We start from the raw sequence: 24,272 nt of genomic DNA, 5'->3' as shown, positions 1-24,272 counted from the left end.
GCGTGGTATCCGGATCTGTGGCATCTCACGGTCGGCCAACCGTCGGCACTACCAGACCGACCAGACTTACTGTCCCAAGGGCCGTTTTTCCATCGGAATTCTGCGGCCCTGAACCTGACTGTGTGGCCATTGAGTCCTGGATCCTAGGGTCTTCAGGATTATCCCAAGGGGTCGTTGCCACCATGAGACAGGCTAGGAAGCCCACGTCCGCTAAGATCTACCACAGAACGTGGAGGATATTCTTATCCTGGTGCTCTGCTCAGGGAGTGTCTCCCTGGCCTTTTGCATTGCCTACCTTTCTTTCTTTCCTGCAATCTGGGTTAGAAAAAGGTTTGTCGCTCGGCTCCCTTAAAGGGCAAGTCTCGGCGCTATCCGTCTTTTTTCAAAAGCGTCTAGCACGGCTTCCTAAGGTGCGCACGTTCCTGCAGGGGGTTTGTCATCTTGTACCCCCGTACAAGCGGCCGTTAGATCCATGGGATCTGAACAGGGTACTAGTTGCCCTCCAGAAGCCGCCCTTCGAGCCTCTGAGGGAGGTTTCACTTTCTAGACTATCACAGAAAGTGGCTTTTCTGGTAGCGATCACATCTCTTCGGAGAGTGTCTGAGCTGGCAGCGCTGTCATCCAAGGCTCCTTTCCTGGTCTTCCACCAGGACAAGGTAGTGCTGCGTCCCATTCAGGAGTTTCTCCCGAAGGTGGTATCCTCTTTTCATCTTAATCAGGATATCTCTTTGCCTTCTTTTTGTCCTCATGCAGTTCATCGGTATGAGAAGAATTTACATTTGTTAGATCTGGTGAGAGCACTCAGAATATACATTTCCCGCACGGCGCCCCTGCGCCGCTCCGATGCACTCTTTGTCCTTGTCGCTGGTAAGCGCAAAGGGTCGCAGGCTTCCAAAGCAACCCTGGCTCGATGGATCAAAGAACCAATTCTTGAAGCCTACCGTTCTGCTGGGCTTCCGGTTCCATCAGGGCTGAAGGCCCATTCTACCAGAGCCGTGGGTGCGTCCTGGGCATTGCGACACCAGGCTACGGCTCAACAGGTGTGCCAGGCAGCTACCTGGTCGAGTCTGCACACTTTCACCAAACATTATCAGGTGCATACCTATGCTTCGGCGGACGCCAGCCTAGGTAGAAGAGTCCTGCAGGCGGCAGTTGCCTCCCCGTAGGGGAGGGCTGTCTTCGCAGCTCTAACATGAGGTATTTCTTTACCCACCCAGGGACAGCTTTTGGACGTCCCAATCGTCTGGGTCTCCCAATGGAGCGCCGAAGAAGAAGGGAATTTTGTTACTTACCGTAAATTCCTTTTCTTCTAGCTCCTATTGGGAGACCCAGCACCCGCCCTGTTGTCCTTCGGGATTTTTGGGTTTTTTCGGGTACACATGTTGTTCATGTTGAACGGTTTTTCAGTTCTCCGATGTTACTCGGAGTGAATTTGTTTAACCAAGTTATTGGCTTTCCTCCTTCTTGCTTTTGCACTAAAACTGGTGAGCCAGTGATCCCACTGGGGGTGTATAGCCAGAAGGGGAGGGGCCTTACACTTTTTAGTGTAATGCTTTGTGTGGCCTCCGGAGGCAGTAGCTATACACCCAATCGTCTGGGTCTCCCAATAGGAGCTAGAAGAAAAGGAATTTACGGTAAGTAACAAAATTCCCTTCACTTCGCATATTTCGGACTAAAGCTTGGAGATCAAGATAAAGCTTGGGCGCCTCATAAAGTGTGCAAAAGGTGTGTTGAGGACCTCCGAAATTGGTTCAAGGGTAAGAAAAAAGCTTTCCGTTATGGGATTCCTATGGTATGGCGAGAGCAAAAGAACCATAGTGATGATTGTTACTTTTGTTCATGCGATGTGAAAGGGTATAATTTCAAAATGGAAGAATTCCATTTCATACCCCAATATTCACTCAGCAATTTGTCCCATCCCCAATGGCACAAATATACCAGTACCCAAGGCCCATGCTACCTTGGAAGAGATAACTAGCTCCGATGAAGGTGGAGTCATACCTGAACCAGATGAATCAAGTTCTGGCTTTGAAGATGATACAAGACCAAAATTGTTTTCCCAGGAGGAGATGAATGATTTGGTAAGAGTCTTAAATCTTCCCAAAGATGCCGCTAAGTTACTCGGCTCAAAAGCAAGAATTTATTGTTGCCAGGAGTGTCTTTTTCATGGTTCAGACATCGTGAAGAAGAGTTCGTTCCTTACTTTGCCCAGGAAGATAAGTTGGTTTATTGCATCAATGTCAAAGGTTTGATGGGTCAATTCAAAATCCAATATGATTCAGCGCAATGGCGTCTTTTTATAGATGCTTCAAAAAGAAGTCTCAAAGCAGTTTTACTCCACAACGGCGGTTTTTATGCTTCCATCCCTGTAGGTCATTCCGTACACCTCAAGGAAACCTACGAGAACTTGGAGTTGGTTCTTCGTAAACTTAAATATGAAAACCACGGTTGGCAAGTGCACGGGGATTTGAAAGTCTTGTGCATGCTGCTCGGGTAACAAGCTGGGTCGGACCAGACATTAGAAGGCTTATAGCTGATCAAGAGTTTATCAATACCATGATGCATCCTCAAAAAGAAGGGTGGATTGCATTTAAAGAGGTCGTAGAAAATTTTTTAGGCAATAACAAAGACCCTAACTACAAACAAATCGTCGGACGAATGCTGAAAGCATTTCAAGCTTTAGGTTGCCTGATGAGTTTAAAAGTGCATTTCCTCCATTCCCTCCTTGACAACTTTCCTGAAAATTTGGGAGCTGTGAGTGAAGAGCAAGGTGAACGATTCCACCAGGACATTAAAGAGATGGAAAGAAGATACCAGGGAAGATGGAGCATTACAATGATTGCAGACTACTGTTGGACGCTTCAGAGAGACCTTACAGATGCTACTCACAAGCGTAAATGTACCAAGAGAAGCCTCACAGGGAAGAAGAATCGATTTTAGTGTGTGTTAGTGAGCTCATTGCAGTTAAAAAAAATTTTCATGATTCCCAGCTCCTTTTTTAAGGAATTGGCGGCTCTGCAAACTAAGTTCATCTGGGATAACAAGCCGGCTTGAATCTCTCGCTCCTTGCTGAGCAGACCGAAGAGGAGGGGGGGGGGATGGGAATCACCGACCTGAAGGTTTACTACTGGGCCTCGCATATGGTCAGGGTTATTGACTGGTGCCGCCATGCCAGGGTGAAGCCCTGGGTGGCTCTGGAGCAGAGTTTCTCTGTGGTCAGCCTTTCTGCTGCCCCTTGGATATCGAGTCCCCTTCCCGCTAACCTGAGACACCACCCTACAATTGGCGCCACCCTGGAGTGCTGTTCCCTGCGACAGGTCTGTAGATTGTTACGCCCTGCACCTTCACCGCTCTCGCCCATAATCGGCTCCCCAGATTTTTACCCAAGTCTGTCGGACCCAGTTTTTCACTGTTATGATAGGGAAGGGACGCTTCCGGGCATGTCATTTAGAGATAGGTGGAGGCTGGCCCTCGCTCAGGGCACTTACAGAATGTGAGACACAGAGACAGTTGGGAACCTGGAGGTCCATGCAACTCAGAAATTACATTAGCTCTCTCCCTGACTACTCGCTCTACACGGCCCGACCCACGGAGTTTGAAAAGCTTTGTATAGGGGAAGGGGAGCTACGACATTCTCTGTCCCTGGTATATGGGATGCTAGTAGATCCAGGCGACCCCCCCCTTCCCTCTCCCATATATCTTACACATTGGGAACGTGACCTGGGACTTTCCTTGACTGCTACGCAAAGGACTAAAATCTTATCGCTCGCACATAAGACCTCAATAAGTTCCAGACTTCAGGAGTCCAACTTTAAACTCCTGGCGAGGGGGTATAGGGTCCCGTCCAGATTACACAAGATGTTTCCGGGAGTAGATCCCCAATGTTGGAGATGTGGGAGGGCTGAGGAGGACATTGTGCACATATTCTGGTCATGTCCGGCTCTCCTACAGTTCTGGAACAGAGTGGGGGAGGTGATCAAACACGTGACTGGAACGACGCAGGCCTTGGGCCCGGAGCTATTCATGTTGCAATTGACAGACGTCGGTCTCTTCATACAAATATTCGCTTCTGCATTTCCTGGTGATGGCGGCCAGGTCGTGCATCCCCTTGAAGTGGAAATTGGACGCACTCCCCACCCTGTCCCTCTGGGCCTCCAGGGTCAATGACCTTCTACAAATGGAGGAACTGACCTCCTCGTTGTATGACCGGCACGAGCACTTCTACGGGACATGGCTCCCCCTGGTTGGAATTTAAGCTTTCTAATGAATACGACCTCCTGTTAGGTGATGCATAGTAGGTGTGGATATGTCGCGGGCGGAGGAGGGGACGCTGCGCTCTCCCACTGCTCGGGTCCGGCTGCTGCTGCTCGGTGGTGGCTCGAGCGGTGGGCCGGAGCCCGGGGACTCAACGGCTTTCCTCGCCCGTGAGTGAAAATGGAGATTGATGGTGGGGATTTGGTTATTGTCCGTGACGCCACCCACGGTTGTGGTGATATTGGTGACACCACCGCTGCTCTGGACGGGGATCCCGGGAGCGATGACAGGGAGCAGCCTGGATGTTAGTTCTCCCCTCCGTGGGTAGGGGGTTGGTTGTCCCGGGGCCCGGTGATGGGGTAGGGATGGATGGCAGGCGGGTTACGGGGCCCGGTGAGGTGCAGGGTCGCGGGGGCAGCGCTGTGCCGCACGGCACGGTGGTACTCAGCCAAAGATGAAGACACAGTTCTCGGTAAAACACACGGCTAGATGGACGGGTCCCACAGACGGCTGCGGTGTTTCTCCTCCCGGCAGGTTGATGGTGACTGCCTTTCCCTGCACCTGTGTACTGTAAACGGTTCCAATGGGTTCCCACCGGTAACCCGCTCCCCCAGCTTGGATATGGGCTGAAGGAGCCCCTTTTGCCCGCAGGCTCTGGCCCTGGGAACTTTAGCCTTGGCGGTGACTGTTTCCCTCTAATGGTTGGACGGTTGCCTTCTGTCGGGACTTGGCTGCTGGGAAACCCAGGAGGTTCCCTTCGCTAACGGATTTGACAAATTCACGGCGACTCCTAGCCTTGCCGGGGTCCGTAAGCCCCTGCCGGATGGTGCTGACTTCTCTTTGCGTACCGGTCCGGTACCGCCGGGCCACCGCCCGTCCACGGTCCTTACAGTTAGCTCCAATAGGCCACTCCTGCAGATGGTCACCACCGTCTGCCAACCTTGCTGATCCGTCCGGGCCACACACCCGGACCAACTTCAGGCTCCTCTTTTACCACTCTCCTCTTATCACTCCTCAACTGATCTGCCTGCTTTTCCCGCCTCCAGGACTGTGAACTCCTCCGTGGGCGGGACCAACTGCCTGGCCCACCCCCTGGTGTGATCATCAGCCCCTGGAGGGAGGCAACAAGGGTTTTGTGTTTGGCTTTGGTGTGCCTGACCGGGAGTGTGGGGTGTGTTGGTGTTGTTCTCTGTGGCCCCTGGCTTGTCCAGGGCGCCACATTCCCCCTTAGTAAAATGCAGACCGTCCGCGGGCTGCCCGTCCATCACCGGTTTTATTTTCACAAACTGAAAAAGATAAACGGTAAACAGATAACAATTATAATAACATCTTCCCACATCGGGAGGTACTCTTACTTTAACATTGGAGACGGTTACGGCTTCCGCTCTCTCCCACCCAAGCAACCTGGCCCTGATGCTGCCCCTAAGCAAACAGGCAGCACCCCTTGACCCCAGTCCTGCACAAGTTGCCCGAGCGGGTTCTGTCCTTTTCAGGGGACCCATGTCCATGGGGAACCCCTGAAATCCCTAGAGGATCGCCACCGGTTCCGTTGGTGGCTGTCCCCAGCCTGCTCCACTGCGGGCCCTTCCTCCAATCTGCCTCTCTGGAGGCGGCAACGGTGAAAGCCCCAAACATAATTATTTACAAGCCACAAGTTTGTGGTTGCCTTGCTAGTTCTCAGGCTTGTCCATAAGGAGTCCCTTATGCAAAACTTGTAAGCAGTCCCCACGGGGACAACGGTGCCGGCAACGACCGGTTTCAATCAGGCTGACAATCAGGTAAATCTTCGGTTAATCATTCACTTATCATTCTTTTACAACTTTTAAACGGTACTTTTAGTGGTCCCAACGGGGACAACTTGCAACGGGACTCTGCTGCTATCACTCCGATTCTTCGGCTGAGGCGGCCCTATCTTCCGCCACCAGCATATCGAACATGCAGTGACAGGCTTGCTGTGAAAGGGGTGCCCGGTATCAGTTTCCACCAGTGCACGGGGTGTAATAAACCACCGGCCCTCCCACGTAGCGGAGACGCTCACTCGCTTCCTCAATTTCAGGGGTGGGCTCCGCGCCAGAGCTGGAGTCACTGGAGTCACTATCACTTGTCTCTGCGTCAGGCGGGTTGCCGCCAGCTGCCGCAGCCTCCCGGCTCCCAGTATCCAGCACATCAGATTCTTCTGCAGTAGCGTGAGGTAGTAGGTCAGGTTGGTTAATGCTGAGGCACCCCAAGGACAATGGTAGGGATGATACGAGGGCCGAGACAGGGCCGGGCCCCCCAGCCGCATTGGCCGATCCTGGTAGGACATGGGGACGTGGGCTACCCATCGGCTCCGTCACATCTGCTCCCTTCCCATACATTGGGGCAGTTGCAACCAGCGTTTCCACTTCATGGGTCCACTGCTCCATCATGAGGTATATCTGACTTTGCTGGCGTTGGTGGAACTCAATCACTCGGGCCTTCATCCATGCCACGGTCCCGGGCTCGGGGTCTGACGCAATCACTGCCGGGACTTCTGGCACATTTTCGTCAAGGGGCCGCGGTCCCAGCGGCTCCCACAGAAGCGGTTCAGGGGGGTTTTGAGCATCTGCAGCCGGCTGGTCCGCCGGGGCGGGTTGGCAGGGTATCGCTACCGGTTGGACAGGTAGCGGGCCTAGTGGCTGGGTGGCAGCGGCTAACACGGGTAGCGGGGGAGGCAGCAGGGTGAGCGGGCGCAGGCCGGGCCCCTCAGCCGCAGTGGCCGATCCCTCGGGAACACAGGGGCGTGGGTCTCTTACCCGCTCCTCCAAATCTTCCTCCACCTCGCGTCTCCGCATAGCAGCCACCACGTCTGCCATGTCGGTCTCCCACTCCTCCAGGAGGAGCTGCATGTGGGCCTGCAGACGGTTATTCAGCGGGGTAGTCTGGTCTCTCAGCCACATCCCCGTGCCGGGTGCAGGGGCTTCTTCGTTGGTAGTCGGACTGTGCATCTCGGCAATGCGGTTTTCCAGGAACCTGGTATCGCTGCAGAGTCCTGGCGTCCCTGCTTTTATAGCCGCGCGCTACATGCGGCCAGACGCCATCAGTCCCCCTTAGTGTCTTTCCGGCTCCTCCTCTACAGGGGCGGGGTGTGGGCCTTCGCACCTCCACTACTCGAGGAGACGCTCGAGCGGGAACTTTTCGCGCCCAAAATGGCGGCTTCTGCAAATTTTTGGCCGGACACCTCCGGCGGTAACAAGGCGCACCTCTACCAGACGGCAGAGCGGTAAGATCCTGTTTGTGACGCCAAGTTGTCGCGGGCGGAGGAGGGGACGCTACGCTCTCCCACTGCTCGGGTCCGGCTGCTGCTGCGGCTGCTGCTCGGTGGTGGCTCGAGCGGTGGGCCGGATCCCGGGGACTCGAGCGGCATTCCTCGCCCGTGAGTGAAAAGGGAGATTGATGGTGGGGATTTGGTTATTGTCCGTGACGCCACCCACAGTTGTGGTGATATTGGTGACACCACCGCTGCTCTGGACGGGGATCCCGGGAGCGATGACAGGGAGCAGCCTGGATGTTAGTTCTCCCCTCCGTGGGTAGGGGGTTGGTTGTCCCGGGGCCCGGTGATGGGGTAGGGATGGATGGCAGGCGGGTTACGGGGCCCGGTGAGGTGCAGGGTCGTGGGGGCAGCGCTGTGCCGCACGGCACGGTGGTACTCACTCAGCCAAAGATGAAGACACAGTTCTCGGTAAAACACACGGCTGGATGGACGGGTCCCACAGACGGCTGCGGTGTTTCTCCTCCCGGCAGGTTGATGGTGACTGCCTTTTCCTGCACCTGTGTACTGTAAACTGTTCCAATGGGTTCCCACCAGTAACCCGCTCCCCCAGCTTGGATATGGGCTGAAGGAGCCCCTTTTGCCCGCAGGTTCTGGCCCTGGGAACTTTAGCCTTGGCGGTGACTGTGTTTCGCTCTAATGGTTGGACGGTTGCCTTCTGTCGGGACTTGGCTGCTGGGAAACCCAGGAGGTTCCCTTCGCTAACGGATTTGACAAATTCACGGCGACTCCTAGCCTTGCCGGGGTCTGTAAGCCCCTGCCGGATGGTGCTGGCTTCTCTTTGCGTACTGGTCCGGTACCGCCGGGCCACCGCCCGTCCACGGCCCTTACGGTTAGCTCCAATAGGCCACTCCTGCAGACGGTCACCACCGTCTGCCAACCTTGCTGATCCGTCCGGGCCACACACCCGGACCAACTTCAGGCTCCTCTTATACCACTCTCCTCTTCTCACTCTTCAACTGATCTGCCTGCTTTTCCCGCCTCCAGGACTGTGAACTCCTCCGTGGGCGGGACCAAGCGCCTGGCCCCACCCCCTGGTGTGATCATCAGCCCCTGGAGGGAGGCAACAAGGGTTTTGTGTTTTGGCTTTGGTGTGCCTGACCGGGAGTGTGGGGTGTGTTGGTGTTGTTCTCTGTGGCCCCTGGCTTGTCCAGGGCGCCACAGATACTCCTTTGTCACTGGCCTTTTCCCCCTGGTGAACTCGCTCCCCCCTTTTTCTTTTTCCCTCTCTCTTCTCTTCCCCCCATCTCTCCCCTGCTCTGCCATATCCTTTCCCCCTTCCACCCTTCTACATCCCCTTCTTCCCAACTTGTGTGAACCCTCCCCTGCTGAGGTGTCTCAGTGATCTTTAGGCACTTTTGCCTTTCTTTATGGCACTTTTCTCCCTTGTTTATGTTAAAAATTTGAAAAGTAACGGACCCGCTTGACTATTTGAGGGGTTTGCTCAGGTGCAAATGATTTTGTACTGAGATGTATACTACCAAACTCTGTTCAAATGTTTTTGTTTATTTTTTCAGCTGACTGCTTTATGGCTTGTAAGGGTCTGTTGCATAAATAAAGAATTTAAAAAAAAAATAAAAAAAAAATTCATGAAACATTTGTATCTAAAAATTAATTTTGAGTATTTTCATTTATTTTCAGGTATTGTCTCAACATAGTTACTTAAAATTGTCAGAAAACATGATGTCCTATGACAAAACGGAGGTAATTTTCAGATTCAGCGCACTCAAAAACAAAGATTACGTGGAATAACCAAAACAGCTTTTGAAAAAAAAATTTTTGCAGACCTGTGACTGGTGGCAGGAGTAGTAAAAATAGAAAAAAAGGTGGGATCCTCTCCCTCATTATCAATGTCAAAGGCAAGAAAAGAAGTATGCCTCCTCGGCTGAATGCCGTCTTTGAGATGAGTGGGACATTTGTAAAATAACCAAATTTATGAAGGTGTGTGTGTGTGTGTGTGTGTGTGTGTGTGTGTGTGTATTTGGTGTAAACTTTTTTTTTTTTTTTATAGAATAAATGAAAGAAAAAAAAAAGTCTAGAAAGAAAAAGTTACTAAAAACTTACTAAAAAGGATCAACAGTAAAAAACAATTACTGAGTGACCGCAACTAAATTACGCTAACTGCAGTTATATGCAGTTCTAAAAACAGTGTAAGTACTACAAGAATTTTCCCTTAAAATTCTTACAATGTACAAAACAAGGTAATATTGTGGTACCATGTTAGCCAGAAAAATCAATTGAAATACTATGCCCCAAGAATGGCAAAAGTATTTTAAGAGTTATACCTTTATAGGCTAACCAGAAAAATTATATTAGGAAGCTTTCAGAGTTTCAAGGCTCCTTCTTCAGGCTAATTGACTGAAGAAGGAGCCTTGATGCTCTGAAAGCTTGCGAATACAATTTTTCTGGTTAGCCTATAAAAGGTATAAACTCCTTAAATACTTTTGCCATTCTTCGGGCATAGTATTTCAATCCATTGGAATTTTGTTTCCTAAACAGACGTCAGTAAGGATGAACAAAGCTGAACTGTAACGTTCAGAGTTTATACCGGCCACCTAGTGTCCGATACAGAACCCCAACCAGATGTCAGTGTTACTATTCGGGTTCGCCAGTCAAATAAAGCTTGTTGAAAGGCTGCAGTACAGCCAATCAACAAGCTTTTAGAAACTTTCATAGCCATCCTAGCCATGCTAAATATTGGCATGGCTGTGATTGGCCGGCGTATCAAGTGACCCAGCCTGTATAAAAAGTTTAGATCACTGGTTGCACCACCATTTTGCGTTCTAATCCTGATGAAAAGTGCCCTAATACCACCTGGTGCAAACAGCTCAAATAGAGCAGTAATGCAGCAGGCTATAATACTGATACTGATGTAATACTGCTTAGTGCAAACAGCTCTAATACCAGCTGGTTTTATCAGCTCTAAACCCGTTCACGACCGTCCGATTTTTCGCTTTCCGGGGATTTTTTTCGCCATTCTTCTTCTGAGAGACGCAACTTTTTTATTTTTAAGTCAATATGGTCATGTGAGGGCTCATTTTTTTGCGGAACGAGCTGTACGTTTAAATGGAACCATATGTTTTACCATATAGTGTACTGGAAAACAGCAAAAAAATTCCAAATGCAGAAAAATTGCAAAAAAAGTGCGATAGCACTATGGTTTTTTAGCTATTTTATTCACAGTGTTCACTATATGGTAAAACTGTGGGTGTGATGCCTCAGGTCAGTGTGAGTTCGTAGACACCAAACATGTATAGGTTTACTTTTATATAAAGGGGTTAAAAAAAATCCGAAAAAAGTGGCGCACGTTTTACGCCATATTCCGTGACCTGTAGCATTCTCATTTTTCGGGATCTATGGCTCAGTGACTGCTTATTTTTTGCGTCTCGAGCTGACGTTTTTAACTGTACCATTTTTGCACAGATGCTACATTTTGATCGTCTGTTATTGCATTTTGCGCAAAAGTTGTGGTGACAAAAAAACGTAATTTTGGAGTTTGGATTTTTTTTGCCGCTACGCAGTTTACTGATCAGATTAATTGATTTTATATTTTGATCGATTGGGCGTTTCTGAACGCGGCGATACCAAATGTGTGTACATTTTTTATTTTTTTAACCCTTTAAATTTTAATGGGGCGAAAGGGGGGGTGATTTGAACTTTTAGGTCTGTTTTTTTTAAAACTTTTTTTTTTTACTTTTTTTTATTTTACTATAGCCCTAGGGGGCTATAGTGATCAACAATCCGATCGCTCTGCACTGTAAACAGCAGATACGCTCACTTTCTGATTCACTCGGCTCCCGGCTGAGTGAAACTGAAAGTAGTTCATGTCTAGCACAGGAGTCATCACAGGACCCTGTGCTACCATGACAACCACCGAAAGTCATGTGATCACATCACGTTACTTCCAGTATCGGGCGGTAAGTAAAAGTTTACCAAGATCGCGATTAAAATGGTGGTCACATATTGACAGCGCCATTTCAGAGGTTAAACGGCATGAGCAGATAACTATTCTGCTCGTGCTTAGCAGGCACACATCTCAGCTGTGAAAATCAGGTGAGATGTGCGTTGATCGCCGCATGCTGCTGGCGGCAGACCGCGGGCAGTAATACTATGACCGCTAGGACGTAATATTACTGCCCACGGTCGTTAAGGGGTTAATGCTTCATGCAAACATCTTTAATATAGCCAGGTGCAATACTGCTTTAATACCGCATGATGCAAACAGGTCCAATATAGCCTGGTGCAAAAGTGCTCTGATACTGCCTGGTGCAACCAGCTTTAATGTAGCTTAGTGCAATACTGCTCTAATACCGCTTGATGCAAATAGTTCTAATAACAGCTGGTTTAATCAGTTCTAACCTATCCTGGAGCAATACTGCTCTAAAACCAGCTCTTTTATCAGCTCTAATAATGCCTGGTGGAAACAGCTCTAATATTGTACAGTGCTACAGCCTGGTACACAAGGCAGCAAAGACGAGAAAAAAGAAAAAATATGAAAAAGCAGTCAAAATGCACATCATTTTTTTATTCATATTAAAATTTGGACAAGTACACAATAGCAGATAAAAAAAAAAAAAGAGGTGTTACATGCTAATGTATTGTAGGAACCAGGTGGTATACAAAAATATGCATCATTCTCAGGAGTAAATCAATAATATGTACCATAAAGTAATAATTCTATCCTGAAAAGGTAAAGGTCAGTTCAGGTATATGAAATGTGTCAACATCCTGTATATATAGATTAATAGATTAGTTAAAATATATAGACACATATATATATATGTCTATATATATGTCTATGTCGTTCCCTGAGTCACATAGAGTGTCTGTGCAAAATTTCGTGATTGTACATGCGACGGTGCGGATTCCTTTAGCGGACATACATACACACATACATATACACACACACACACACACTGAGCTTTATATATATATATATATATATATATATATATATATATATATATATATATATATATATATATATATATATATATATATATATATATATAAAGCTCAGTGTGTGTGTGTGTGTGTGTGTATATGTATGTGTGTATGTATGTCCGCTAAAGGAATCCGCACCGTCGCATGTACAATCACGAAATTTTGCACAGACACTCTATGTGACTCAGGGAACGACATAGACTATGTTTGGGCGGGAAAATTTAACCCCGTCCTTTCCAGTTACTCTACAAAAATTCTGCAGCCATTAAACTGAATGGAGCTGGGAGCTGCAGGATATAAATAGCAACTGTCAGTGTTTGCTATAGGAACAAAATAAAACTGTTAGTATACGAAGCTGTGTGAAGTAAAAAGATATCGGTGGTGTGACAGATAGATAGAGAGAGAGAGAGAGAGAGAGAGAGAGACAGGAAAAGAGAGAGACAGGAAAAGACAGAGACACAGACAGAGGCAGCCCTGGAAAGAGACGGACGGGCAAAGAGACAGTCCGGGAAAGAGACAAATGCCCAAAGAGACAGACGGGCAAAGAGAGAGAGACAGAGAGACAGATGCAGAGATTGAGACAGATAGACTGATGCAAATACAGACAGAGATAGAAAACAGACACAAAAGGAAAGAGACAGACAGCGACACACAGAGACTGGGAGAGAGACAGTTACTATCCCAGGCAAAGCCCGGGTGCTACAGCTAGTATATATATATCGGTTTACTGGTATTAACAACTCACACATGCATATATGTGTATGCATGTATGTGTGAGAGAGATATATATATTATATACATTACTTCAATTTATGGGAAGACCTTCACGACCATGACAAACTTATGTCAAATGTCAGGAAGGAATTAAGGGTATAAAATATGTGCACATTTTTTATATTTTCATAAAGAAAAGCAAATAATAACAACCTAAATTAACCACTAACATTAAGTACAATTTTCTAAAAAAAATACAACTATCTTACAATTACTGGGATATGTTGAAGAGTTCCACAGTTATTACCACAAAATCAATTGACAAATTTGGCCTCATCAGGAAAGTGAAAATAGTCTTCAGGGCAAACAGGTTAAACAAAAAGGCTATTTTGTAAGTTTTTTTGGATCTTACTTTTTATGGAGGAAAAGAAAAAACTGTGGAAAAAAAGAGCGCAATAGGGTCTTACCCCGGTAGGAATGGGGGGTATGAAGAGGGGTGGTCAAACTCACCTATAGGGGTTGAGAAAGTCACAACTGCTATGACAGCATGTAAGTAACACCGAGTCACGGCAGCGGTCCCCAAATCGGCAGATAACAGAGAGTAGTAGAGCAGGGTATTTCCAAGCCGCGCCAATGACTACCAGATCATGAAGATTTGAAGATTAATGTAGCTTTATTTGTGCACTGGTCAACGCGTTTCAGGAGACTCTGCTCCCTTCCTCAGGACAGTCAGGCAAAGAACATTAAATCTCTTTAATGATTTAATGTTCAAAGATTTAAATGTTCTTTGCCTGACTGACCTGAGGAAGGGAGCAGAGTCTCCCGAAATGCGTTGACCAGTGCACAAATAAAGCTACATTAATCTTCAAATCTTCATGATCTGGTAGTCATTGGCGCGGCTTGGAAATACCCTGCTCTACCACTCTCTGTTTTTATGGAGGAAAACATTCCTTAAATTCAGAACATGAAGATGGCTTCCCCCTTTATAAGTAACAAGTATTAATTTCTGATAAACAGAATTAATTTTCAAATAAACTCAAATCTCACGTTCTTGGTATAAAAATGACTTCTCACCTATGTGAGCTGTTTAATGTTGTACAGGAGATGTTTTGAAAGAAAAGCATTTCCCACAATTTCAAAATTGATATTGCTTCTTCCCTATGTGACTTTTTTGATGTTTTAAAAAATAGGATTTACACACAAACGTTTTCCCACACTCTGAACATGAAAATTGCTTCTCTCCTGTGTGACTTCTCTGATGCTTAACAAGATTTGATATCTGATTAAAATCTTGGCCACACTCTGAACATAAAAATGGCTTCTCACCTGTGTGGATTCTTTGATGTCTAAGAAGAGATGAATTATCTGCAAAACATTTCCCACATTCAGAACATGAAAATGGTTTTACCCCTGTGTGAGTTCTCTGATGTTTAAGAAGAGATGAATTGTCTGCAAAACATTTTCCACATTCAGAACATGAAAATGGTTTTACCCCTGTGTGAGTTCTCTGATGTGTAATAAGAGAAGATTTCTGGTTAAAATATTTCCCACAGTCTAAACATAAAAATGGTTTTACTCCTGCATGAATTCTCTCATGTCTAACAAGTTTGGATTTTTCTACAAAACATTTCCCACATTGTGAACATGAAAATGGCTTCTCACCTGTGTGAGTTCTGTGATGTACAACAAGAGATGATTTCATTCTAAAACATTTCCCACATTCTGAACATGAATATGGCTTCTCCCCTGTGTGAATTCTCTGATGTATAATAAGAGCAGATTTCTGGTTAAAACAATTGCCACAATCTAAACATGGAAATAGCTTAACTCCTGCATGAATTCTCTGATGTCTAACAAGAGCTGATTTTTCTGCAAAACATTTTCCACATTCTAGACATGGATAAGGCTTCTCCCCTGTGTGAGTTCTCTTATGTACAATAAGGCTTGATTGACCATTAAAATATTTCCCACACTCTGAACATGAAAATGTCTTCTTTCCTTTGGTAGTTCTATTTCTTCTGTGACTTTTATTTTCCTTAATAGTCTGTGATGAATCAGAAGATAAACAGGTTCTAATAGGATCAGATGATAGATCTTTGCTGTGAAGTACCGAGGATACAGCTGGGATAACGCAATGTTCTCCATATTTGTTTTGTGGCACACCAAGAATATATGATTGAAAGTCTGAAGGAGTCAGAAGTCCCCCTGAGCTCCTAATACAGTCACCTGCCAAAAATAACACTATTATTACTTTAATAATATAAAACTTGGAAAAAGTTTAACTATTAAATGTCCATTAAAATTTCAACTCATGCTGCAAAATATGATTATTCACTTAGATATTGATGACAAAACAGATCACATTTTAACTGAAGACCACAGAGTAAGGACCACTAGATAATGATATCAGGCCACCAGGATCGGCTCTAGCAGTTTTCCAATTCAGTGTTGAATTCAGCATTTTCCTAGTTTCATGTCTCAGAATGTCGGTCACCACTATTTTGTAGTAGGACGTTCAGTGGAAAATCATAAATAAGCCTGTAAGTCAGTACTATTAGAGGGGGGGGGGGGGGGTGTCTGTCCGGCACAATCACTGACAGCCATGTGCATTTTACTGTAGAACGGAGGAGCAGTGCAATTATGTATGAAGAAGCTGTGACTGTGTAAAACATGAATTGCAAATTAATTTGAAAAGTGATTTTCTCGAGTTATGAAAAACAAATGGGTTGACGGAGAATGTGATAATAAATTAAAATAAACATTACTCGCCTGTTGAATCCATTGCCATTTCAGGGGTACCACTATAGCGCTCCCCTCCAATCTTGGTACTTGGCTGTTGTGATTATGAACCCAATATCACATATGACCATTGGATCACGTATACTGAGGACAGTGATGGGCTGCAGCGCTCACATGTTGTATATGGCACATTATCACTGCAGTCAAGTACAGAAAGGCCGGAGATAAGCACCAAAGCAGCAGGGGCTGTGACTAGCAAGTAATGCTTCTCTTATTTAGCTTTTTTCTTAATCACATACTTCCCCCAGTCTCGGCAGGTGGGGAACTTAAATTCTGCCCCCAACTTCTATAAAAAGTCTAACTACTCTAATGGCCCATTAAGTTAAAGCTGAATACATATTGAGGCATTGCGGACCCCTGTAAAAGACCACTGGCCCATTTCTAAAAAAAAGTCATAAGCAAATCCACTAATACATCCATAAGTACAGTAAGTTCTGCTAAGTGAATGTTGATAGAAGGTAAAATAATAGGTGACATACCGGCCTCCTGATCAATGCTGAGGAACAAAATGTAGTGGGAACAATTGTGTTATTTAGGCGTTTCCTAAATATATCTGGAAATTGTCACTTTTCAATAATCTTTAGGCTATTTTCCCATGGAGAAATCAACCAGAAAACTAATAAGATAATAAAGGGGTGATCATGTCATCAAAAGAAAAAAAAATAGTGTGAAGTGTGCAGCTTCCCCGCATGTGTTTTATGCAGGACATCAGTTACTGGAGGTCCACAGTAGATCTGTTCTATGGGAACGTCCCCAAAATATAATAAAAAAAAAAAAAAAAACACCCTAAAAACAATTTATTATATAGCAAAAACGAGGTGAATCCCAAAACATACAAACTAATATGCGGTGCAGATTCTGTTGAATATAAAGCGGGAGTGGGCCAATTGCCATTGAATAAAATAATATGGTTGTGTATCACCCAGAGATATGGGGTACTCTGTCCAGGGCCGTATATGTACGTGGATGCTATGTAACGGTTGTATAATGTCCGATGCTGATTCAGTGACCCTGAGAACGCTTTTTAAAAGGGGTATATAAACAGGGGAGTGAAAGAGTTTCTATTGTGACGTCACTTGCGGGTTGCAGTTATAGTGATGGAACCGCCGCTGCACAGTCTGTTACCTCTAGGGTTGATGGTGGTGGCAGTCGGGATGGTAGGCCCTCCGTAAGTAGGGCTGGGCCCCAGGGAGTGAATCTAGGGGTCAGTCGCAGAAAGAAGGGAGACCACACGGTGGGGTTGCAGTGCAACTTCTGTGTACTCACAGTGATGTTGATCTGTGGCCCTGAGGACGGCTGGTTCATACTCCTGGTCCCTTTTGTCCCACTGCCGGTGTGGTGACCTGGTAGTCGCTTTCCCCGGGAACCTCTCACTTGTTGGTGGGACCCCATAGCCTGGAGCGTTTGTGGGTCCCTTACTGTCTGTTGGCAGTCTCTTGTCTGTACGGTGGGCAGTGAGAACCCTGTAGGGTTGGTGTTCTGTTACGGTCCCTGGCTTAATCTTTACTGCTGGTGCCCCCGGATTCTTGGGTTTGCGAGGTCTGTGAAGGTCCTCTCACTGTGCAGTTATTTGTCAGGTTGCCTGAAGCGGTCACCTGACCTAGGGCCCTGTGTGCCCAGTCGGTGCTCTGGTTACAGAGGCACCTGGCTGTACCGTCCCTGGCAACCACTTTTCTTGCCACCTGGGTCACAGTTACACGACCCAGTCTGGAGACACGTCCGTCCTTTTCAACTGTCACTACCGGACTCTCCTGTCTGAGTGTCTGTTTGTCCCCTTCTAGTGGGGTGGGCTGGACTGGCTCCCAGGGCTGTGGAGTCGGTAAGCCAAACCTTCGACTCCGACTCCTCAATTTCCCTTGCACCGACTCAGACTCCACGACTCCTACATATATTGCTTATAGTTAAGTGAAAAATTTATTGTAGTACATGAACATGTGTACGTGAACATCAGACATTTAATAATTTTTATGATCCAATAATCAAGATATTTGGATAGAACATAAAATATTTATTGCAATACAACTTTAGAACACAAAACTGCAATAAATTGTAAATATGTAATATACTATATAATATACTATGTAATATCCAGTAGATTATATATATATATTGTGTATATTATATATATATATATTACGTATTGTATTACATAATTACAATTTTAGTTTTTTGTGTTCTAAAGTTGTATTTCAATAAATATATTTTATGTTCTAAATATCTTGATTATTGTATCATAAAAATGATTAAATGTCTGATGTTCACATTGTACTACAATACATTTTTCATTTAAATATAAGCATTATACTAAATGTTATTTAATATGTTTTTGTTGAAAACTGTTTTTTGGCACTTACATAGTGTTATATATAACACTATGTAATGCACTATGTAATATACTATGCAAGTGGCAAAAAACAGTTTTCAACAAAACATACTAAATAACATTTGTGCAGTCTATTAATTTGTTGTAAGAAATAGAATTGCTTCCATCAGATCCTCCTTCGCAGATGACCTCAAGTCTGACCTAATAATTTTAAGGCTAGAGAACAACCTCTCTACAGCAACTTGGGTTGGAGGCAAAGCCGTAACCACATGGGCAACGTCTCTAACAATTTCCGGGTATAAAGGAATTGCCTCATGCACAGTCAGTTTTGATGAACGGTTGAATTTTTCTATTTCTTTGAGAGCAAGTGAAAACTTTTACTGAAATCTGGTCAATCTGCTTGCTATAGGAGACTGAGTGAAATCTTTTTCCTTGCGGCAACGCTTTGCCTGCTCTATGTCATCCAAATACTTGTCAAAGTTCATCCTCATCTGATGAGGATGAAGATATGGCAGCAGTAGCACTGTCAGGCCCTAAGTCCTCTTGTGCCTGGCAGTCCTGTAGCCGCTCATCCTAACTGCCACCTCACTCAAAGCTTCTTTTCCTTTAGTAAGCTGTTGATCATCAAGCAGTATATGATGACTTGGGTCCACATAAACAGCTGCCAGAAGAATTTTATTTTCCAATAGCTGTGTCTATCTCCGTTTCATTGAATCAGAAATGCCATCTGCGATTAAACCTCCTCTTTGGGACAGGCAAAATAGCAAGTTCTTCCACTTCCTTATGAAAACGCCAGGAGTTAAATCCTCAGCTTGTAATTTTGTAGTCACGGTAAATGGGTGATTAAGCAATTCCTTCAATTCAACCACCTGTGTCCATTGACCTTCATTTAATGTTACTTGAGGGTTCACTATATCTATAAGAAAATATTTTAGTTCAAGCAAATCGCTCAGTCATTAAATAAGTGCTGCCTCACCGAGTGGCTTGATCAACAATTGCCCCTTTCCCAGCACGTCTCTTCAACGTGGAATCAATTTTAGGGGTTCTGGCGGCAATAACCAACTTCCTCACTTTTCCAATTAGATTTACAGCATGTCCGCCCAGTGTCACACATCCAGCTTTTCACTGGTTTGGCGGATGCGGCGCACGCCAGTACAGTAAGATACAGTACAGTGGCAGTGCCAAAGAATGAACATGTGAGTTTGTGTGGCCTTTTTCTAATGTGCTTTTGCTATTGAAAGCATTATTTAGGAGCTCAAAAACCTTTCAGGTGATGCGGTTTTTTTAAAAAACTGATCTGCTTTTGCAGCTGACAAACGTATCCTCAAAAAACGCAGCAAAAACGCTGTGTGTGAATGTAGCCTTAGATCAGGAATAGAACAGCCATATATAGGACATTTCATAACTTTCCCAAATTCCTAGGAAAAAATATTCAGCACATTCTGCATTGCACTACTGTCCCCAATTTATTATATATTTTCGGAGTCGGTGCATTTTACACTGACTCAGACTCCACCAAAATGAGCTCCGACTCCACAGCCCTGCTGGCTCCACCCTTTGGGCGGCCATCCATTGGATCCCGGACTAGTCAGTCATCCCTAATGGGGAGTGGGAAACTGGTGATGTTCTGTGTTTTGTTGGTACTGGCACTGGGCTTCCAGGTCCCTGGGGGTAGGGCCCTGCATCTAGGTCAGGATGCAGTACCTAGTAGTGCCCTGAGGGGTTCAGGGGTGGTACAGTTGCGCAAGATGGCGGTTGAGTTTCTGCCCCTGAAGACACCAAATATGTTCTTAAATATATACATATGTGATAAGATATAAAGTAATGTTATGTAGGAATGTATAGTGTTAGGTATTGTAATGTATAAGACGTAGCAGAGTTGCGAATGTTACTATGTAGAGGTGTAGCAGTGATGATGTAATGTATGTGTAATGGTATAAGGTATAATGTTATCTAGTATATAATGTAGGATGCTTAATAATGTATTATAAGTGTTACAGGGATGCAGGTGGAAGGTTAAATCTGCCCAGCAACAGACAGTTGAGATTAGGCTATAGAGAAAGAGCTACTGCTGAGGGAGAGAAATGGTTTTTGTGGAAACGTCAGTTAGGGCCCAGCCAGTGACAGAAATAGACCTCAGGTCTGAGGAGCAGCAGAGCCGCATGATATGGGTGAACTGTAACAGGAGAGGAGACCAAGAAACATGAAAGCGAGATTCTGACCAGTGAAAAGAGCTATCTACAATACAGAGTGACTGGAGTCGAGTCTGAATGCTCTGAGTAAAGGGTGCTTTACACGCTGCAACATCGCTAATGATATATCGTCAGGGTCACGGTGTTTGTGATGCACATCCGGCGTCGTTAGCAACATCGCAGCATGTAACACCTCTGAGCGACCTAAAACGATCGCAAGAGAGGTAAAAATCGTTGGTTTTGGAGAGGTCGCTCCAACAGCAAAAAACGTTGACAGGTGAGTAGCGAGGTTGTTTGTCGTTCCTGCAACAGCACACATCGCTATGTGCGACACCGCAGGAATGAGGAAACTCACCGTACCAGCGTCCTGCCGGCAATGAGGAAGAAAGGCGGTGGGCGGGATGTTCGGCTCGCTAATCTAAGCCCCTCCTCTGCTATTGGGCGGCAACTTAGTGACGTCGCTATGACGCCGAACAAACTGTCCCCTTAGAAAGAAGGCGGTTCGCCAATCATAGCGACGTCGCTAGGCAGGTAAGTACGTGTGATGGGTGTAAGTGATGTTGTGCGCCACGGGCAGCGATTTGCCTGTGAGATTGCAGCGTGTAAAGTACCCTTAAGTGAGTGATTGAGAGACTGTTCCTAAAAGAGACGCTCAGCAGTACGGCCCTTAATGGCTTATAGCTCAAGAAGGGATAGACCTAGAAGAAACAGTGCTCGAGTCGGGTAGATAGTCCTGGGTGGCAGATCCAGAAGCGTCAGGAGGCGATTAGCCTGGTCCAGCCATACTGGGACAATCTCTACTGCAGAGGATTATGATGTGAAGCCGCAGAGAGGACGGAGCGACTCTAGAGGACTGTGATGTCAGGTGAAGCTGGGTGGTGGTGAATTGCTCAGGCTTATGTAGAAGTGTAAGGCTATGAGAGAATGAACACGCTGCAGGAATATGTCTGGAGTTACTCTTTAATGCATATGAAACGTCCGAGAAGCAATGTGACCGCTTTAGTGTGTATAGTGTTATCAGCCATCTGTACACTACTTTGTGTTTATAAATAAGTTGTGGTTTCCTCTCTGGAACGGTGTACCATCTGGTCCTAGCTGGCCAAAGCCATCGGCAACATGCGGCCTGCAAAGGTGTATCGCTACTGTAGTGTACCACACACCCAGCCAGGACTCCCATTTTCATGTAGTGTGCCGGGATGCGGCAGACAATTTGCTCGCCCATGACTACCACCCCACGCCACGTTACATAGACACCCTCTTATAATTGAGGATGTAGGTACACTCAGAATTAGCCAATCACATTTACACATAAAGCTGTCAGTACACGGCCATCATCATTTCCAGCGATTCTGATTAGCACCATATAAAGTTATGGTGTTGTAGGAAGATTTGCTTAGTTGCTCTTTACAGCAAAAGTAAAAGGATCTCATTCTTGAAAGTTATCAGTCAGGAGAAAAGTAAAAAAATGTTTACCATTAGATAAAACATGGAGCAATATGAAGACATCATCCAGAAGTGGCTCAAATTAGGCACAACAGAAATATTACCTAGAACTGGACATCCTATAAAAATATAAAAAAAGAAAATTGGTCCAGGAGGTTTCCAGCTATCACCTTACCGGCTATGTATAACCTGTATTTTAATCAGTTAAAAGACAGCTCTGATGTGCTTAAATATAAGAAACTCCACACAAATGACCCAATTTTGGTAACTAGACCATTGAAGAAATTTACCGTATTTTTCGGACTATAAGACGGAACGGACCATAAGACGCACCCTGGTTTTAGGAGGAGGAAAATAGGAAAATTAAATTTTAAGCAAAAAAATGTGGTCATCACACACTTATGGGTTGAGGATCTGCTGCTGACACTTATGGGGGTAATGACCCCAAATTCTCTACTAAGGTACCCCATCCTGGTAATGATCCTCCAGCCTTGTATATGATCCCCATCCTTGTATATATGTATCCCATCCTGGTATATATTCCCATCCTGCTATATACCTCCATCATGGTATAGCCCCCATCCTGCTACATGGCGCCATCCTGGTATATGCTCTTAACCTACTATATACCCCCATCCTGCTATACCCCCATCCATCCTGCTATATACCCCCATCCATCCTGTTATATACCCCCATCCATCATGCTATATACCCCCATCCATCCTACTATATACCCCAATTCATCCTGCTATATACCCCCAGTCATCCCGCTATATATGCCCATCCATCCTGATATATACCCCCATCCATCCTGGTATATGGCTGCATCCTGCTACATACCCCCATCTTGCTATATGGCCTGTATCCTGTGTCATACCAAAAATAAAGGTTTATACTCCCCTTTCCTCGCTCCATGCAGCATCGTTCCTCCTCCTGTCAGTGCCAGCAGCAGCGCTGCTGGAGTGTGGAGCAGTCACCATTGTCTGCAGCATCGCTCGTCCTCCTGCCTGCCTGTCAGCTGACCTGTGTGGAGACTAGCGGTGCGCACAGCGATGACGTCATCGCTGTGCTCACCGCTCTCTACACAGATCAGCTGCTCAGCAGACAGGAGGAGATCGCGATGCTGCAGGGGAACGGTGACAGGTGAGTATACATATTCACTGCACCCCGCGCTGATGATGATGCGCGGGGAGCAGTGAATACAGCCGCACATGATCGCTCCAGGCTGTAGTTGCCAGGAATGATCATGCGGGCCGGATCTTTACTATGCGCGCACCCGCCGCCCATCATCCCGCCCACCTGTCAGCGCCGGCTTCAGTGATGAGAGATGATAGGCAGGAGGATGGGTGTGCATATGAAATGAGTGGGCCCACGTGGTCACGGCAGGCTGGTACAGCCTGCGCATGCCACCGATGACCCACTCCACCGTAGCAGACTTATTCCCCGCAGCCACATTCAGACTATAAGACGCACCCCCCCACTTTCACCCAACATTTGGTCAAGTGCGTCTTATAGTCCGAAAAATATGGTATTTAGAAGAGTACTGAGCATCTTGAACCCAAATGTGCTTTACAGATTTTTTTTTTTTACATGAAGCTGTGAAAATTAAAAAATAAAATTTTTCCCCACAGATATGTTGCATTTGCCCCAAAGTTTAAATTTTCGAGAGAGTAACAGGACAAAATGAACAGGACTATTTGTTGTGCATTTTTTTCTTGTGTACACAGTTACCACATATATTGTGTAAAACAACTTTTTGTGTGCACGACAGAGTTCAGAAAGGAATGAGCACTATTTGAATTTTGGAGCTCCATTTTGCCTGGAATAGATTGTGGACTCCATGTCACATTTTAAAAGCCCATGACATGCCACAACAGAAGAAACCCCCACAAGTCACCTTATTTTTTAAACTATATGTCTAAAGGAATTTATTTAGGAGTGTATTAAGCATTTTTAACCTTCAGGTGATTTAGAGAATTGTATAACACTGGCTTCAGTAAATGAAAAGTTACCAATTTTTGCTTTGACCCAAATGTTTTCATTTTCAAAAGGGGTAAGAAGACAACAAATGGTAAAATTTGTTATGCATTTTCTCCTGGGAACACCAATACCCCATATGTGTTCGAAAATTGCGTTTAAAAAGGTACAGTGCAAAGCTCAGAAGGGAAGGAGCAATATAATATAGTGAAGATATTGCTGTTATGGTTTGTGGGTGCCATGTCACATTGGCAAAGCCCCTGAGGTGCCAGAACATCAGAAGACTTCTACAAGTGAACCCATTTTAAAAAATACACAAACACACCTCAATGAATCA

The 24,272-nt window shown here is 45.7% G+C and overlaps 1 protein-coding gene across 1 annotated transcript in view; it reads right to left on the bottom strand.

Annotated features, from left to right (window-relative positions):
- Positions 1-14,116: 14,116 nt before the first annotated feature.
- LOC142312332 (uncharacterized) overlaps positions 14,117-24,272 on the bottom strand; it is a 64,927-nt gene continuing 54,771 nt past the window's right edge. Inside the window, exon 6 of the mRNA XM_075351263.1 lies at positions 14,117-15,427. Within this exon, the coding sequence (XP_075207378.1) occupies positions 14,337-15,427 (1,091 nt within the window). The 3' untranslated portion in view covers positions 14,117-14,336. The remainder of the gene's footprint in view (positions 15,428-24,272) is intronic.

Source organism: Anomaloglossus baeobatrachus, chromosome 5 (genome assembly GCF_048569485.1).
Source record: "Anomaloglossus baeobatrachus isolate aAnoBae1 chromosome 5, aAnoBae1.hap1, whole genome shotgun sequence".
NCBI classification, from domain to species: Eukaryota; Metazoa; Chordata; class Amphibia; order Anura; family Aromobatidae; genus Anomaloglossus; species Anomaloglossus baeobatrachus.
Note: the sequence above shows the minus strand (reverse complement) of the source record. Positions and strands in the feature narration are given on the sequence as shown.